At 34.0% G+C, this 19,122-nt stretch overlaps 1 protein-coding gene across 1 annotated transcript in view; it reads left to right on the plus strand.

Annotated features, from left to right (window-relative positions):
• Window positions 1–239: 239 nt before the first annotated feature.
• The window catches only part of LOC150109434 (uncharacterized), a 44,846-nt gene continuing 25,963 nt past the window's right edge, over window positions 240–19,122 (plus strand). Inside the window, exons 1-5 of the mRNA XM_090408175.1 lie at window positions 240–579; window positions 5,097–5,168; window positions 6,306–6,471; window positions 9,409–9,541; window positions 17,967–18,085. Coding sequence (XP_090264301.1) covers window positions 575–579; window positions 5,097–5,168; window positions 6,306–6,471; window positions 9,409–9,541; window positions 17,967–18,085 — 495 coding nt within the window. The 5' untranslated portion in view covers window positions 240–574. The remainder of the gene's footprint in view (window positions 580–5,096; window positions 5,169–6,305; window positions 6,472–9,408; window positions 9,542–17,966; window positions 18,086–19,122) is intronic.

The raw sequence follows: 19,122 nt of genomic DNA on the forward strand, positions 1-19,122 counted from the left end.
CGTCCCGGTTTTATATCAATAAAATCTAGCAGGCTGGTTCACTATTCAAATCTTAATGATGAAAACTCTTACCGTTCTGTATATTTTGTCTCACGAACTGAAAATTTGTTATATCTGCATTTCATTTACACGACGGTGCTTTTCGCTTCGTTAAACACGTTTGTGCACAAATACACACACCTACGGTATTTATTCTGCGCAGTTCCTTCGTGCAATTGTTTTTTTATTATTCTGTTCTATTCTATTAGCAGTTTATCTTTACGTGATGAAAGAAAAATAACTGATATAAGAAAAAAGTATTATCAGAAAAATTATCTTGGAAAGATTCCGATATTTTCATGATTTCCACAGTAAAATGAATTTATTGTGATTATTTATCTTGAAATCACGATAAATAACCACATCATGTCGTTTATCTCGGTACTTGTTTATAAGGCAGCGCAGAACAGCCACCGGAAATGATAGTTTTAGAATTATTGCATCAATTTCTCAAGTGCTTTTAATTTCTCTGGAAAGTAGTGGATTATTCAAGAGTCCCTAGTATAGATTATTGCTGAGCATCAAGGAATGAGCAATGAGGTACTGTTATGTATTTGTATGTGTAGACTTATTTACAAAAATGCGTACTGTATATGTAATATTTATTTTACCATCGACGGCATATCTTATTTACGTATCAAGTGAATAGATGAAAGGAAATATACTACGATTGTACATTTATTTAATACATTTATATAAGAAATGTCTTAAACAGTATAGCACTAATTTAAGAAATCACATTGTAAAATATAAAAAAAATATTAAAATTATTATAGTAATACTTCCGGTTTACGATTTAATTTATCTGTCTGGTTTACTAACTGGATGGCGATTCGCTCTTCAGCCAACAGGTCGTGTATCCTTATGCTTATTCTATAGATATTTTCACCAATCACGATCACTGAATCGTTCCACCACTTTTCCATTAGCCTATTAAAAGCACCTACAGTTGCTGTTCGATATCCGGCTGCTTATTTTGCCAAAGCAGCTGTTCATCCAAATCAACTCATTCGAGAGTCTTCTAACTATGACGAACACGACAGGTGGAAACATAAGCGCCCGAAAACAGCTCTGCTTATCGGTTCAGGTGCCTCCATACAGCCCTAAATAGGGTGAGCCAAGTACTCGCTAATCTTTAATGCAAGACTATTTCATAGAGACAAAGGGATTGGAGTCCTTGGGACTGATATCCATCATGCCACATCAGTTATCAGTTCGATATCCATTCATCCAGTTTCAAACTGTCGTACCATCTTGTCTTCTTCCTTTCGACATATCTTTTCCCCATAACTGCATCTTTCTTCTACGTCATTTGTCCCCACATGGTACTAATATGATACAGGTCTTGCAGCCTGTCATTGCTGCGGGGCCATTTTTTTTTTTTTAAGTATAAAATGAAGATGTGTGTGTGTTGCTTTTTATTTCATAAATATCTCTATAATTAATAATTGCTCATTGTGTGTGTAATAAAAACTTGTTTTTATTTTTTATTTATTTTTTAGTTGTTTAACAATGATGATTTATGGTTTTAATAAAGCAAGACAGCTGTCATGGGCGCCATACTAACGGTTATAAAAGTACACAAGCGAAGACAATCACAAACATCCATGCCCACACCATAGCGGGATTCAAACCAGCGGCCTGTTGGTTGAAAAGTGGGAATGCTAACCACTCAACCAACCGTACCGACACTGAGTGGTATAAATGTATGAAAATTCCTACCTTTTTCAGCTATCTTGCAATATGTCTACGTTGATAGTATATACTGATCAAAACTTTATATTCAGACAAACAGGAGAATTGACAATTATGTAACGGGCCACTTGATATTTTAAAGAGGGCGTGAAATTGTCAAATTTTTTTACATTTTTATTAACACTTTTTATGAATATAATTTATTCAAAATTTACAGTCATGGCATTTACTTCAAATTTTTATTTCTGTTATAGTTTAACAAATATAAAAATAGATTTATTACCTATTATTTAGACGGGCACTTCATGGAGTTAAATACTTATTGTGGGAGATCCAAACTATCCATTATCACAACACCTATCAGTCAAGGAAAATTGTAGATCTGTTGGAAATTGTTCATTTGAAGCTGCCTGGTGTGCGATAGAGGCCAATATGACAAAATATATTCTTAGTAACTATTGTAGACCTGCAGATTCAGAAGATGAGGACAACATGTATCAGCAGATTAGCATCAATGCATGCTAAACAATAATCATGAGAGATTTCAACTATTCTGACAGACATTGGAAGGAGAAAATGCACATGACAAAATGAAATGGAATTTACGAGGGTGGTCTGAAAAGTCATACATCTTAAACTTATTTACTGTTGGGGAGTGTCTCAACAGTGAGCAAGTTTTAAAAGTACGGACATCCTTACTAACCACAGGGGGTCGCCATGTATTGAAAAATTTCTTTTATGTCAGTATTATAGAATTTAGTAACTTACAAGTTTCTATTATTTCCCCTCTCTTCTGCCCCTGTTAGCTAAACTCTGGAGCCCACACACTTTTAATCTCTCCTCCTCCTCATGGGGGAGCATTCCTCAGACCTATCACTCGTCTCTGAATCCTCTCCACCTTTCTGATCCCCAAGAAACGCAAGTGATCAAATCTGTGCACAATAGTTAGCATTTAGCCGAGTCATAGCCGAGAGATAACGAGGGATAATAATCTCTCTATCGTTACTTGTCACGGTGCTCTTCGACATCCAAATAATCCTCTGAGCTATTTTGCCAATCCTTGCAATATGTCCTCTGAATTTCAAATCTCTATTCACCATCACGCCGAAATCCCTAGTCTTATCAATTTCCTGTAATCTAGTACTATCAATATGATACAGACTATGTAATCTTTTCATCCCTAAGTGCATAACCTTTCGTTTTATAACATTAAACTGATTATCAATATCCTCTACCCATAATGCTAATTTATTTAAATCATCCTGTAGGATATCTACATAACGTTTATTATTTAAGGGAGACTCCATTAGTTACCCTTATTCGCCTCGATTCCACTCCACCATACACCACCCTCTGATGTCTGTCTACCAGCCACTTTTCTATCCATGCTACCAGCCTCATATCCATTCCCATTTGTTCCAACTTATTTAAGTTTTTCGTGCGACATGCTGTCAAATGCCTTTGCAAAGTTCAGCAGTATCAGAGTGCAGACATTTCCTTTATCCAAATTACTTTATCTAAATTACTGAGGCAGAACCTACTTTTACAAAGCCGTACTGTCCCATATAGGGTATCATATTCTTATCCATCCATTCCTGAATTTTAATTTTAACCAACTTTTCCAGTATATTAACCACCAATCCAGAGATACTCTGTCTTGGAGCCACATTTATATAATGGAACTGTTGAACCTAACCAGAACTAAGAATTAGATTAAACAACTTCTTAGAGACACTGTCAGTTTTCTTGCATATGATCTGATATACAGGGTGTTCGGGATAAATTTGACATATTTATAATTAATTATATTTTTCCGTAAGTTACATGTATTAACACACACTTCTCTTCATTTAAAAGTTTGGACCCTTCTTCATTCATATACAAGATGTCAGAAAGGATGGATAGCTGGAACCCACCTGAATCATGGAAGAGAATAACTTGTATCATGATGATTCGTGCCCGCCATCAAAATAAGGATATTACGACTGCTGCCCAATGCTCCCTGAATACAGTAAAAACAATCAGGCATGAACTAGAGACTTGCAATGGTGACTACGAGGATGTAGCAAGAAGAAAGATCCCTAGCAGACGATCTGATTGCGTTCGTACAGCAGAATTCCTCGCAGATCTGCAGGAACAGGTGTTGAAGAACCCTGGCATTGGAATTCGGGCTTTGTTCGTGGAGTTGCTGACTGTAGTCAAGCCCTGGATAACAAGGGTAGCCAATGGTAGGCCGTATGTATGGCAGCAGGATTCGGCCCCTTGCCACACCTCTGGGAAAAGTCAAAAATGGTTGTCTGAAAATTTCTACGACTTCACCAGTCCAAATGTTTGGCCTCCAAACTCCCCAGACCTTAACCCCATGGATTATTTTGTATGGGGCGCAGTTGAAAAAGACACCAATCGCACTTCCAGTAATACAAAAGCCCAGTTAATGGATAAAATTAAAACAGTTTTTGCGGCCCTTCCCAGGGAGACTGTAGCATCAGCTTGTTCGAGGTTCCGAAGCAGAATTGAAGCTGTGATCGATGCTAATGGTGGTTATTTTGAGTAAATCTTGTTGATAGTATTGTAATTAACTCTGCCTGTAATGTTTTTTTGTCAATTCATTAAATTTAATAGATACAAAGAAGATTTTCTTTTTCCTTACGAAACTGTCAAATTTATCCCGAACACCCTGTACTGTTCAGATTTATTAGCTTTCGTACCACAATTGAAAAAGCAATAGGACATTGACCACTTCGACTGGAAAATACCTGATTTCGATTCTCGTCCTTACGAGAGGAATCTTTATGTGGACTTTTTTGATTGAAAGTGAGTTGGCCTTCTCATTTGGGGGTAGTAGGATTTCTCATCCCGCAAATCGGACCAAAAAAAAAACTATTGTTGTTGTTGTTGAGCGGTAGATGGCGTTGTGTGCTGATGGTAGTTGTGTAGCTGGAGAAATAAGTAGTGGAGATTGTGAGATGTGTATAGCGGACCAGAGTAGAATGCTCTCTTTCAATTCCTTGGAGGTGTTGAGTATTAATAATAACTCAAATTCACAATTATTTATCAACGCTGATTTCTCGAAGAAGGACATTGTAAACATTGCCACATTCTTTACCATTGGTTAGCAGACTATAGCAGATTGACGCCACAAAACACCTGTCTTCTTATGGCTTTACTTGCCTAAATTTGTGAAGGTATATTATGTACTGTAACAATAAAGTGCACAGTTACATCAAAATACATTCAGTCGATTTACTTTTTGAACACACTAAATGATGTGAAGCTTTATTAGTAATATATTTTTTCAAATACTTCTGTTGATTTTCATCTTAACTTTTTAACTTATGTATATATATATTTTTTTTTAACAGAACCAAAGACCTATTCAAGGAAATAATTAAAATTGGGTATCTCTATGTAATATCAGAAAAGGAGATGATGCGGTACGTTCTAATGCAGTTTGTTATGTGTTATTATTTTACAAAAGCCTTGAATATCAATACCTTGAATTTCATTAATTTTTTGCGTAAAGAAGAAATTAATTTTAACACAGGGTGGCGCTGAATTTACTTTACCGAACATACATTGTTCTTGTTTATGCCACTTGTTGTTGTTCTTGAGCGGTAGATAGCGTTGTGTGCTAAATAAAATAGATTAATAAAGAAATGTACTGTAGTTACCTCCGCCATATTAAGATATTTTATTTAGCTGAGGCAGAAAGAAGTGTGAATAGTGCAAGATGACGTGTCATTAATATCTAAGGTTGTGAGATTAAAACCACGAACGGAATGCACGTAACTTTACAGTGAAGTGCTGGCATTCCTAGCACAAATGAATTTTAATTTTAACCTAAATTGACACTATTAGATATTTTTCGTCTAAACAGTTTGTTCGTCCTTTCTCAAGTTATTTCATGACAGAACAAGCATGACCAAGCTAATAATTAGGAGCTGTTCTCTTCCGAACGTGATTTAAAATTAGTAAGAGTGAAAGTTCCACTCGGCAACGATATATAGTTAGCCCAATTGATATTTCATTTATTCTTGCTATGGGAGAAATATATTGGAATTATATTCGCAATAAATAAAAATCTAATGTGAAAGAGGAGTAATATAATAGAGGTCTATGAACTTTTGAATGGGTGTTATAGGATACTGTCTGATGAAATTTTTTGTTATATGGAAGGTGGGAAGAGAACACAGGGGCATCCATGGAAGTTAAATTTATTTGTAGTCAAGAAAGGGGGTAAGAGCTAGGTTTTTCTCCCAGAGAACAGTGAGTGAGGGAAATAGTTTTCCTTTAGGGGTAGTGAGTGTATCTAGTGTGAATGAATTTAAGGGAAGGTATGAGAGCTGCTTTGGATGATTTATAGCCGCCCTTAATGAGTCCTTGACTCCCTGGGGGTCTCTAATAATAATAATAATAATAATAATAATAATAATAATAATAATAATAAAGTGCAAGCATTGAATACTGTCATTATTTACCTTGCAATGGTTCTTTTTGCACAAGGAATATCTTAAAATCTTTAAGAATGTTTAACCATTGGATGTTGTTTATAACTTTTAATTTGCTATTAGGGTATGGGTCACTCTGTTCGCAAGAGAGCTCAATATATTTTCGGATCCAAGTGAATCACGCCCTACTGATATTATAAACCTCAACTTTGCTATTGTGTCAGCGCCATCTGATGGCATATCAACCTTCTTTGGGAAGCAATACTATCCCCTGGATATCACTATAAAGGTAATTTTGCATATGAAATTCTAGTCTGCTTTAAGCAGAATTTGAACAAAATCTAAACACAATTAATGAATGAATGGTTATCATTATAAACTTGCTCTCATGTTTATAAATCAATTAAAATGTTTGCTTAGAATCTTCTCAGTTTCAGCACATCAGTACTGCAGTAGGTTCCTCTGCATATGCAGCATGGTTGATCAAATTTGATAACCTCTGCTTTTCAATCCTTCTAGGTTCTGAGTACGAATTCCACTATGACATGAAATTTGCGTGATTATCTTTAAACAGTGGATGAATTTTATCTCCCAGCATAGCAATGTCCTATTTATTGGTAGACCGAAGTACCAAAAAATGTTTTCTGCGTAAGTTAAACTAAGAAAAGAGTATATGTTTTTTAAATGCACTACAGCTAAAGAGTACAAGATTTCTTGGTATGGATTAGATAAAAAGCATAAAATAAGGAATATTTCCCAAATTACCAAAACACGAATGACCGTTATAACAAAATGACAGTTTGGATCAATGTCCATTGATGGATTTCTACTGCCTAGTTGTTTCTTTCTATTTTTTTTTCCTTTTCTCTCTTTTTAATGTGAATTCCAATCATGAAAGATTTTTTTTTTTTTAAATTTTCTTATCGCACTGAAAACAGTGCTACTTACTATGGTTTTATGTGTAGGACCAGAAGAGGTCTAAGCCGCTGACAATGTCTTGTGCTACCCAACTCCAGCCTGAAAATTCGAGAGTTCATTCTCTGGTAAGTCTTCCGTACTGCCAATGCGCCCTTCAAAGCACGTCAGAGAAAATTCAAATATCAAATATCGTCAGAGAAAATTCAAAGTTTTGTAACTCCATATAACTTTTCTGACACCATACACTTCTAATGATGCAGTTACAGGGGTTAATTTGGTACGATGTAGCGTTCTTCTTGAAGTAAACGTAGCAAGTCTTGGTGTTCAGCATAGTAGACAGCTTTCTCAAGATGGAATGTAGAGAGTAGCCGCCCAGCATGTATCGTGTTCTTATAAGCTTTTGACATGTTAATATACTGATATATATTAGTATATATTAACGTATGTTGTATATAAATATTCATATTTAATAAATGTATACAGTAGGGAAAATGCTGTTTTTTTTTCTTCTTCTTTTTTTCGTCTAAATCTTAATGAAACTTTATTGGTACTCACATAAATTACAATATACGAAATTTACACCGAAGACTGGTGTAAACGTAAAAGGCAATTTTGCTGATAGCTAGTACTGGAAGACATTGTTCATAAATTACAGTAAAGAATACCTGAGGTAATTGTAATGTGTACATTATATTCAAGTGTAAAAGTAATGTGTAAGAAGCTATCAGAGATCATCATCATCCTGCTTTTCAAGGATTTAAGATTAGAGTGGCCTGTTCCGGCTTAGAAATCATCGTTGAATCTCTTCAGAAGACGTCCTGGTTTTCTTTTTCCTAATAGTTTGTAATTTAAAAGTTTGTAATAAGGCTTGTTTTGGCAATCTTTCTGTTTTCATTTTTTCAATGTGTTCCATCTATTTATATTTATATTTTTTAATTTTAATTTTAATTATTTTTTTTTATATTGCTGATTCCTGGTTTAATTCTTTCATAATTCTTCATTTCTTTTGTGATCGAATAGAGCTGTTAGAAATAAATATAAAATTTGACCATCTTATACGGCGAATATAGCACAAAATAATATTTTGGAAAGAGATTATGGGATAGTCTTATACGCCCGGTTACCTTGTACGCTGACATATACGCTACTTTATTTTAAATTTTAAATTATAATATATTATTTTATATTTTTAATATAATTCTATTGAGCCTGTGTAGCTCAGTGGATGTGGCGTTTGCATACCACGGCGCTTGACCGCACGAAGGAAGACTGTTTCGAATCTAGTCATCGACTAGAGGAAATTTTTCTAAGCCTTTTATCGACCGGTTCCCGAGTCGATCTCTGGCACAGGCAAGCGGGTTTTTTCTCCCGCTTGCCTGTGCCAGAAATAATAGAACCTACATTATTTCAGACATTAAATATATTGTGTTAGGGTTGGGGACCAGGAGATGGCGGCACTTGTTGAGCCGTGTCTCTTCACTGCGTGCAGCTTAATTAGTGATAGCCTTGGGCCAGCTATCTCTGATTGGCTGCCAGTGGAGATTAAACTGCCCACTCAGTCTCCAAAAGTTAGAGACTGAGTGGGCAGTTTAATCTCCACTGGCAGTAGGCTAAACGGCCTCGCCTACTCCCTATCCGGGAATAAAAAGGTGTTAGCTGATTTTTTTTAATTCCATTATATAAAGTAGGTCAAAACAGACAGAGGTCAAAAGTTATTGCAGAACGATCAGTAGCTCAAAAATGCTGGAATTATATTTCTTCTTTTCACTGCCTTGAGCCTGTGTAAGAGTTGAGTCCAGTTAGTGAACCCATCAATTTTCTTGTACTTCTCGTAATATATGTGCATATATGTTATTGGTCCGTATAGACGAGAGACTTAATGGAAAATTTTGTGATACTGTTTATTTTATTGCATGAATTTTCTGCAACGAAAATGCATCATAAGGATTTAAGCCTTTAAAAAAAACCTCTTGGCAGGCTTTTTCTTTTTTTGGCTTTGCAAAAAGAAGTTTGTAATCATACTTATGCCGCACACATCATATTTCATATATAAAACTTTGTGACTTGGCTCCTACTTGATGTGTGTGTGTGGGGGGGGGGGGGGGTAAAGACAACTGATAAAAAAAACCAACTCTCACAATAATTCAGCTTTTTTTAAAAAAATTGGCATCGTTTTAGATTTGTTATAATTAATACGTGGTAAATGATGCTTTTCCGCATTTTATAAATGATACTAGTATACAGTATTTCATATTTTAAGAAATTGGACTTGATTTTCTTGTATTTCGTAATATTTCTTTTCTTCTAGGATGTTTCTATGGTGTTTTTCACCAGAACACCTGCAGATCAGAAATTATGGGAAGAAGCATTACGAACATCTTGTGAAGAAAATAGAGCCAAAAACCTGCATGGTAGCGCTAATGAAGATGATCCAATATATGGTATAGTAAAGATTACAAATAATAGAATATCATAAGGAATATCGTGTTAATAATGATCAAAACAGGATTTTCATGCATTTTCAATTATTTCTCTTAGAAGTAGTTTTATGCTTGGTCTATCTAATTCCATTTCACCATTAAGGTAAAAAGGTTATTTTTCTCCCACCCGATCGCAGGATGGCATCAGTACTTAAGACAGATAGCAGATAATCTTGAAGGTTGTGCACTGCAAGGTTGGTCATATGAATTGGAGAAATGGAGAGTGATCAGCAAAACTCCGAATGTTTGTGAGAAAGGTTCATTTATATATATGAGGAAAAGAGTGGATGAAATAGCAGAACTCTTCATGAATAGACAGAAACACCTTCATGATTAGATCAAGCTGAAGAGAGACCACTCTCTATCAGAGCATGCAGCGAAATAATCCAAGAGAAAACTGGCACTCCAATTACAAAAGATTGAAGGTACGCCATAAGATGGCAATTTGCCGAAATCTCCTATGCCAGACCATACAAATGTCTTGGAAATGTCAAGCGCAACAGCAAAACTTTTTCCAAAGCTTTCCATGGCACTTTTTCAAAAGCGGATGACGGTTAGATGTGTTGTGCGTCTCATCATCATCATCATAAAATTCCTGCCATGTACCCTCAAGAAATGTACAGGAAAAGAATGAGCACCAACAGTACTCGGTATTCCCAGGGGGGTCATCCTCCCAAACTCAGCGCTGGTTAACTTCGGTGATCAGACGAGAACCGATACATTCAGCGGGAGATGACTGTTGACGTTGTGCGTCTTGACTGGCGAAATTCGTATCTGTGGTCACCGATTTGCTGAAAAAATTTTCAGGCGTTGAAGAAAGCATTAATATAAGAACAGTAGGTCGCTGATTTGATAATAGACTTTTTTTTTGTTGTTGTTGTTTTGAAACGGCCTTATATGAATATATGGTCTTGCCTCCATGCTGTGGAGTTGATACTGGTTGTATATGATAATGTACAGATGATGAAAAATAGACATTAGTTCCGAAGCACATCTTTCTACTCCAGTTGATGGAATTCCATCAGGACAAGCTGCCTTTTTGGTATTCAGGTTTCTCAGATTATTCTTATTATTTCAGATTATGTTAAATATCGTCATCTTGGGAGGGAGGGAGAGAGAGAGAGAGAGAGACTGTGCAAAGTTAGACTTTGTACAATAATGATTATTTTTCAAATTTTGCAAGCTTCAGTGTAGGCTACATTGCAATGAAGTGGGGGAGGGGAGTTTGTTTCATTTTTTTAAATTTTATTTTGTGTGTGTCCTCATGGTCCCCCCCCCATTCCAGAGATGAAACTTGTATTAGCTATAATATGAATTACCAAGAGGAAAGGTCAGCTCAATAGTGTGCCTGGAAGGAGAACTAGTTAAGAAAAGATCCCGAGTGTTGGATGAGTGGAAAAGATTGTCAGGCATACTGAAGATGAACAATTTGCTTTAAGTTATTGCTTATAGTAGTTGTTCATTTCAATCTCAGTTGTTTATTTCACTGTTAATCAACAAATCTGTTTTCCTTGCCGATTGAAATGAAACTGTAAAAAAATAATAATAATAAAAATATTAAGAAATTGTGACGAACAGTGTCATAGAATATTGAAACTAAGTACTAAAAATGAAATATGCAAACTAACCATGTAATATTACATGGTTACCATGTAATATAACCATGTAACATTCGATTCTGAAAACAGTTTCAAACATAAATTGTTGTAGATAGCACTTGCTTTCAAATTCTAGTCTTCCTTACCTACCTGACTTTCCCATTTCCTATTGTTGTTAATTAAATAATGGATCAGTTAGATGCTGTTGATTTCTTATTGGATTGAAATAGTTTTTCCCTTTCATTTCGGTGAAATTGCAGCCAAATATACCACTAAAATTATTATACGGTATTAAAAGAAAGGATACTAAATATCCATGAAGGTTAATAACCAAGTAACAAAATAATGTTTTGTTTTTTAACTTAATATGTTCTCATATCCTGGAACGATGTATTCATACTGCCCCAAACAACTTAATTGAGGATTATTTTTAATTACAAACAATAAATAGAGTATATACGATAAATTGGACTTTACTGTAGTCTCATAATAGCCATTCTGTTAGTAGGGGCTCGTACTCAGTTTCCAATCATTATTGACACTGCCTGTTTGTTATGCAAGTGGTGAACGCTCATTTTCTGTACTTAAACGCGTTAAAAATATTTACACAATTCGTTAAGTCAGATGAATTTGAGAAATTTGTCAATTATGTTCATAGAAAACGATATTGTTGAATTATTATATTATAAATGTATGATAGATAAGTTATATAGTTATAACTTATAAGGTATATATGATTGATAAATACTTCATTAAGTAAATGTATAAAAATTTATTTGTGAATTATTGAATAGTTTTAAGTCCATGTTTTTTATAATTAAATTTATTTTTATTTATAAATATTTCAGTTAGTGGATTTTGAAAATGGATAAAACGAAATCGGGTTTTCAATATCGCAAACGTAAAGCGGAAAGGAAGAAAGATTGAAAAAACAAGAAGGTGCATTTTTAAAATATCTTTGCTGAGAAGATCGTAATCACATACAAGAAGAAAATCTTCAAGATTATTCGTTGGATAATTCTTCTATAGTTTCGATTAATGAATTGGAGAATTCTACAGATACCAAAAAATTGGATTAAAACATCGAAGGAGAAATCTACAGATCATATGATATTGTTGATTCTGAAACTGGTTGTTCTACAGATCCAATCATAAAAGGATTTGATTTTACAAATTTAAATTATAATGATCCAGCAACTTGGTGTCCTGTAAAATTTTCCAATATCAATCAATCACGTCAACTATTAGTTGAACATGGACCCGAATAGATTCATAATTTTGATTTTCCGAAAGATAACAATAATAGAAGATTTTCAATGACTCATTATTCTCGAAGACTATTTAACGGCGAGACAATGCAGCGTCTGTGGTTATTGTACTCAAAAATCCACGGATTCTGCATTTTGTTTCTGCTGTTTATTATTTGATCAATGGCGGATCAACCTTGCTGATTCTGGATTGAGGGACTGGAAAAATGCTTCTTCTATTTTAGCTGCCCATGAAAAAAGTCAAAGACACGTTGAAAATTACCATAAGTGGAAAGAATTAGAAATTCGAATAAAAGAAAATAAAACCTTTGATGAAGAGAACTTGCTAGTTATTAAAAATGAGGAGAAACATTGGGTGCAAGTATTAGAACGACTCTTTGCTTTAGTTCAGACGTTAGCTATTCAAAATTTGTCATTTCGAGGAACAGATGAGACATTGTTTTCGCATGGAACGGATATTTTTTGAAATTTGTCGAATTTCTAGCCCAAGTTTGATCCAATAATGAATAAACATCTTCGAAGAATAAAAGATAAAGATACATTTGTGTATTATCTTGGAAACGATATTCAAAATGAAATAATAAACATCTTTGCCAATGCGATAAAAAAGAAAATTTTAGAATCTGTTATTGCCGCAAAATATTATTCCATAATTATTGACTGTACGTCCGACATTGGTCACACGGGACAAATGAGCATAGTATTTCGATTCGTAGACACTAGTAATAGCACGGTTTCTATAAAAGAACACTTTTTTGGGATTTATAGAAATAAAAAATACCACTGGAGAATTTTTATCCAATGAAATACTAGGAACTCTAGACAAACTTTCATTACCAATACAAGATTTACGAGGTCAAGGATACGATAACGCCAGTAATATGAAAGGTGATGTAAAAGGTGTGCAGCAACGAATTTCAAATATTAACCCGAGAGCAATGTGTGTACCCTGTAGTTCACATTCATTAAATTTAGTAGTGAATTGTACTGCTAATACTTTAGATGCCACAGCATTTTTTGACGCGGTACATCGTCTATATGTATTTTTTTCTGGTTCGACTCGTTGATGGGAATACCTCAAAAGACACATAAGTAATTTTACGTTCAAACCAGTCTGTGATACACGATGGGAGAGCCGAATTGACTCATTAAAGCCCCTAAGATATAATTTGTCGAAGTTTGCGAAGCACTGCAAGAAATATCTCAAGATGATAGCTTATTGGATTAAGTGGAAATACCTTGAAATTAGATGCAAGTAGTCTTCTTAAAACTTTAAGGAAGTTCAAATTTATCGCATCCTTAGTAATGTGGCATAATATATTTTTTGAAATAAATTTTACAAGTAAAAAACTTCAGAATATAAGCCTTGATATAAATGGTGCCATAAATTGTATTAATGATACAAAGAATTTCTTAATGAAAATCCGAAATGAGGATGAATTTGAAAAGATGTTAACAGGCGCTGAAAATATCGCTGAGGTCTTAGGTGTAACGCCTAATTTTGAACAAGAAACAGTTAGACTTAGGGGAAAAAAAAAAAGAAGAAACAATTTGTGTATGAAGCAGAGGATGAATTCATAACAGATTTTAAACAAAAATTTAAGGTAGATTTTTATTTTTCAATTATTGATACCGCAATTGCATCTGTTGATGAAAAATTCAAGCACATGTCTACAATTAACGAGAAGTTTGGTTTTCTTTTAAATATATATGAATTTCAAAAAATTACTTCAGCAGAACTGCTTAAAAAATGTTTGATATTGAAAAATTATTTAACACATGATAATTCTAGAGATATTGATGGAACAGATTGATGTAGTGAATTACAAATAATAGCAAGGCGAATTCCAGAAAATATTCTGGAATTCGCCTCATTAAATGCCCTGTCATACATATGCAAAAAAAAATTTAGAAAATAATGTTCCAAATGTTTTGCTCTGAGAATTTTTTCGACATTGCCAGTATCGGTAGCAAGTTCAGAAAGGAGTTTCTCGAAATTAAAACTTACACTCGCTCTACGATGGCTCAGGAACGACTTACTGGTTTAGCAATAATATCTATAGAGCATGAAATTGCATTTACAATCAATATAGATGAATTAATTCAAAACTTTGCCAAAGCAAAAGCCCGAAAGATTAATTTTTCATAATTTTTGTATTCAAGATTAATTTTCTTGCTATTACAGATATTAGAAGTAATGATGTATGTATACAAATGTATTGGTTTTGATTAATAAATTTTATATATAAACTTTTATATATAAAGATTCTTAATGATATTATTTTTATAAATATCCGCATGTGTAGGAGTACGTGTGCTTGTGTATGACAAAATATATATACAGCAATCCCTCGATTAGTGCGTCTAATGCGTTCTTTAAAACAGGCGCATTAATCGAAAACGCACTAATCGAATATAATAACCTATGGGAAAAAGTGTAATTCGTTTCTCAATTTTTTTTTTGAACCTTATTTTTTTTAATAAAAGAATAAAGGTATGTCTCAGGGCCTAGTTAAAGGAAAATCGTGAAGCTGGAAGACAATAAAACATATTCAGAATATAAATTTTATTATTCTACTTCTTAACAAAGAATTGAGCTAAATTTTGTACGAAAAATATTATACGCCGCCATTTGTTGTAATCGGCTTGCAGGCAATTTTTATGATCGGCCATAAACAGCGGTATTCTCTTTTCCGATTTTTGAAAGATTTCGATCTGTGAATATTAACGATAATTCATGAATATTTCCATGTTTAAAAATATGCCACTTGGTCACTGACATTTGCTACACGGATGTCATTTCCTTCAGTTTTGACAACAGAGGACGCCGCCGATTGTTATAAACTGCTTGCAGGCAATTTTTATGACCGATCATAAACAGCAGTATTCCCTTTCCCAAATGTTGAAAGGTTTCGATGTGTAAAAATTAACGATACACAAATATTAGGCGGTCTGGGTCTGAGCTTGTCGACATATTCTCGAATATTATTCTCCTCAGAATATTTCCACTATAAAATATTTATTCATAAAAAATGCCTCGAAAACTAAAATGACAAATTCCAGAAACCTCGCGAAACACGGTTTGGGAAACCCTGGTATACATAGTGTACATGGCAGTAGTGTAGTATGCCATTAAAAATAACTTCGTAAAATGTTTTAAATCGGTAACTAAATTATTTCATTCTGGTGAGTGATTTTTTAAAATAGTTAGCCATAAAAATGTATAGATAGAAAATTTTTAAAATCTGTAACATTTATTTTTAAGTATATAGGCGCACTAATCGAATTTGGGTATCGAAAAAAAATGACGCACTAATTACTGCATAGAAACAATGTATAGGGGTGCCTAAATGTTTTTGCCTAGAGACGCCAGATACTCTCGCACCGACCCTGCTTATAAGCTATAGCTTGGATTTAGTTACTGTTGAAAGAGAGCTGATTTGGAATAAAAAATTTACTTCGCGACCCAATGACAGTTGTATCAATGTGTTTGCTACAGCATTTGTATTTTAATTTCCAGATTAAAATTTTAATTTCTTCTTATGTTCAGAAAAATATTAAAGATGACTGTGACCAGATGCTCAAGGTCTGTATTATAAAAGTCGAATAACTAATAACTCATACATTATTTAAATTTTATTTAATAGTAAAGTCAGTTTGTAATTTTTTTCACACCTCATCGATACCAGTCAGTATTCATCGAAACGAGTAGTCATTTTTCGTGAACAACCATATACGAGTAAATATTTGTATATAATAATAATTATTATTATTATTTGACACCTCCAGGGAATCCGAAAACTCATCGAGGGAGAGTGTGCCAACAGGCATCGAACGAATGGACCCTTCCAACTACTAACCGCGCTCAAACTTACTTAACTGAGCCATTAGTAGCAAAGGCTCTACCAATCGACCAAATTCCTCTTGTGATTAAACTGAAAAGTCGGCATCTGTGTATTAAACCTCCAATGTTTATAGTACATCAGCAAGTTCTCTGTTCTTGTTATTGTTACTCGAGCATGCACATTGGTAATTGTAACCAATAGTAAAGGATTTACAAGACATGAATGAGAGGGTGAGTGAGGTATTTAAAAGAATCATTGCGCGAGAAATTAATGACTAACATACCTTGCATACTGAAGTGTTGTCATCTTAAAAGATTACATTTTTTAACAATCATCTGTTTTTCAGAGAGAAAAATTTTGCGTCACTGAACACGAAAATAATTACTGAAAATAGGTACATATCTCAGTGCAACTATTCTGCGTTTTAATGGAAAGAGTAGATCTAGGCCATGTTCATGAATGTGTAAATGTTATTCACCTCAATGATGGCATAAAAACGATTGAAATAACCGATAATTCTTAGTCCTTTGAAGTTCTCCGTTTTAAGTTTTACATTTTCTTTATACAGTAACCCCCCGAGTTACGTAAGTAATGCGTTCCGTAAACCTTTACATAACATGAATTTTACGTAAGTCGAATTTGTAAATTGCTTAAGTGTAACTTCGTAAGAAACTGCAATATTTATTATTATTATATGTATGTATATTATTTATGCAGTATTATTTTATAAATGAAACATCATGCAGTAGTATAAACTATAGTATATGCAGTAGTATAAACTCGGATATAAACTATAAAAGTATGAAAAATGCGAACTTTATCTTTCACTATCATATTCACTGTCGAAATAGATCGATTTATATCCCAAGCCATTGTTGATATAATTTTCTCGTGTTCATACATACGAATTATTTTCAACTTTTTTTCTAAAGTAATTGCAGACCTTTGTTTTTTAGATTTATTACCAGCGCATTCGGTTCTGCGTTTAGAATCCATTTTAAGGGTAAATAAAAAACGAACACTAACGGTGATAAACAGGTGACTAAACTAACCACGTGAGGCATGAACTACTGATGGGTCAGGGAAAGGATGAATTGTTTATGGAGTCCTTATTTCTAATTGGTAGGTTTCAGTTTGAAAGTTACAGCTTTTGCACACTTGCCCTCTGCTGCTCTCGGCGTTTACCGGTAACCTGTCACTGCCTGTTACTATTCGTTACATTTGCTGTGAATGACGAGACTAGTTAACATTATGTCGTTGCATACTGCAATGGATGTCAAAGACGCAAAAGCCGCAAACATATTCATACGCGCTAGTACATTTTCGAGATTTATTACGTAATTGTGAATTTACGTAAGTCGGGGGGGTACTGTATTTCGAAACATTGGTCTTAAATGATTTTCTTCGCATTTTAAAATATTTGACTTATATATATATATATATATATATAATTACATTCCAATCAGATGTAATTAAGTGTCACGGTATTTAATAACAGGAAATGAGAGGTACTTTATAATGTCTATAATTCGTTAATGATTCCTTGTAAAATGAACTAAATAATATTTTAATAAGTACCGGAAAAATAATTCTTTTTAATAATATATTTTTATGTAAACTATGGTTTCTATTAAACTGCACTTCATATTTAATCATACCTTCTGTGCTTTACCAGATCATCAAAAATGTTTCCATAGTATGAAGGATATACCAATAATTAATTTGAAACTCTTAGAAGAAATACTTGAAGAGTTTGAAGATATTTTAAAACGGAAACCTTCATGGTGTTTTATGGTAAGTATAGACAATCATAATATAAAGTCTTTCATATGTAAGCATCAATTGAAGCAGGAGTAAAATATTTAAAAAAAAATTAAATGAGATTAAATTAAACTGTGATTTCTTTCTTCTTCTATCGTCTTCTTGTACTATTACTTGTGCTTTCGTTTTACTTTGTTTCTTTTGTTACACCTTTATTCTACCATATTGTAGCATATAAACATAAGGTAGTTTGTTAGCTTGTAGAAATGGTTCCTTTACCTCTACTGCGTTATATTTCCACTGGGAATTGCAATTTCTAGTATGCCGTCCGGAAAGTCGCAACATTTGTTCATTGATTTCGGTTCCAATGTCGACTAGGACGCAAGGAATATTTGAAAGAGCTGTTCAAATGAAAATGGACGAATCTCTCAGAGGATTAAGCGAGGATCTGAAGTGTGTCTCAGGTCATGGGATTGACGTAGTGGGTAAAAGTCTGAATGCGAAAGAAAATTGTGATATAACGCCAGATAGCATAGAGAGGGAGTTTAAAATGATACAGTTGATGGTGAAAGTAAAAGTACAGAACGAGAGAATGGTTTGACTGATTAAAAAAAAAATGAAGAGGCAGCTGCAATGAGGGACATAGCTCGATTGCGCGGAGTGATACATAGGGCGAAGCGGCAGCTAGAGCGATTACCAAAATGTCTACCGAGTGGATCAGCTAACAAAAAGAAGCAAGTGCATGATAGGATAAATGAGAACATGATCGGCAGTGAAAGAAAAATTAAGGGATGAGTGTTATATGGTGATTCAATAGTAAAAGGTGTAATAGATGAGAGTTTGACAAAATCGTGCTTTCCAGGTGCGAAAATTAATAATTTAAGTGAGGCTATTAGAGCACAGAAGCATAGGGTGAGATAAATGATAGTAGTGGCTGGAACGAATGATTTAAAAGGTGAAACATTTTCTATGAGAGAGGACTTGAAAGAATTACTAGAGATAGCAAAATGAAAGAGAGAGAGAGAGTTAAGATAGTTAGTCTGTTGTCACGGTATGACAGAGTAGAGTTG

The sequence above is a fragment of the Typopeltis vanoorti genome, chromosome 2 (genome assembly GCF_054136105.1).
Source record: "Typopeltis vanoorti isolate ZY-2024b chromosome 2, IOZ_Tvanoo_1.0, whole genome shotgun sequence".
NCBI classification, from domain to species: Eukaryota; Metazoa; Arthropoda; class Arachnida; order Uropygi; family Thelyphonidae; genus Typopeltis; species Typopeltis vanoorti.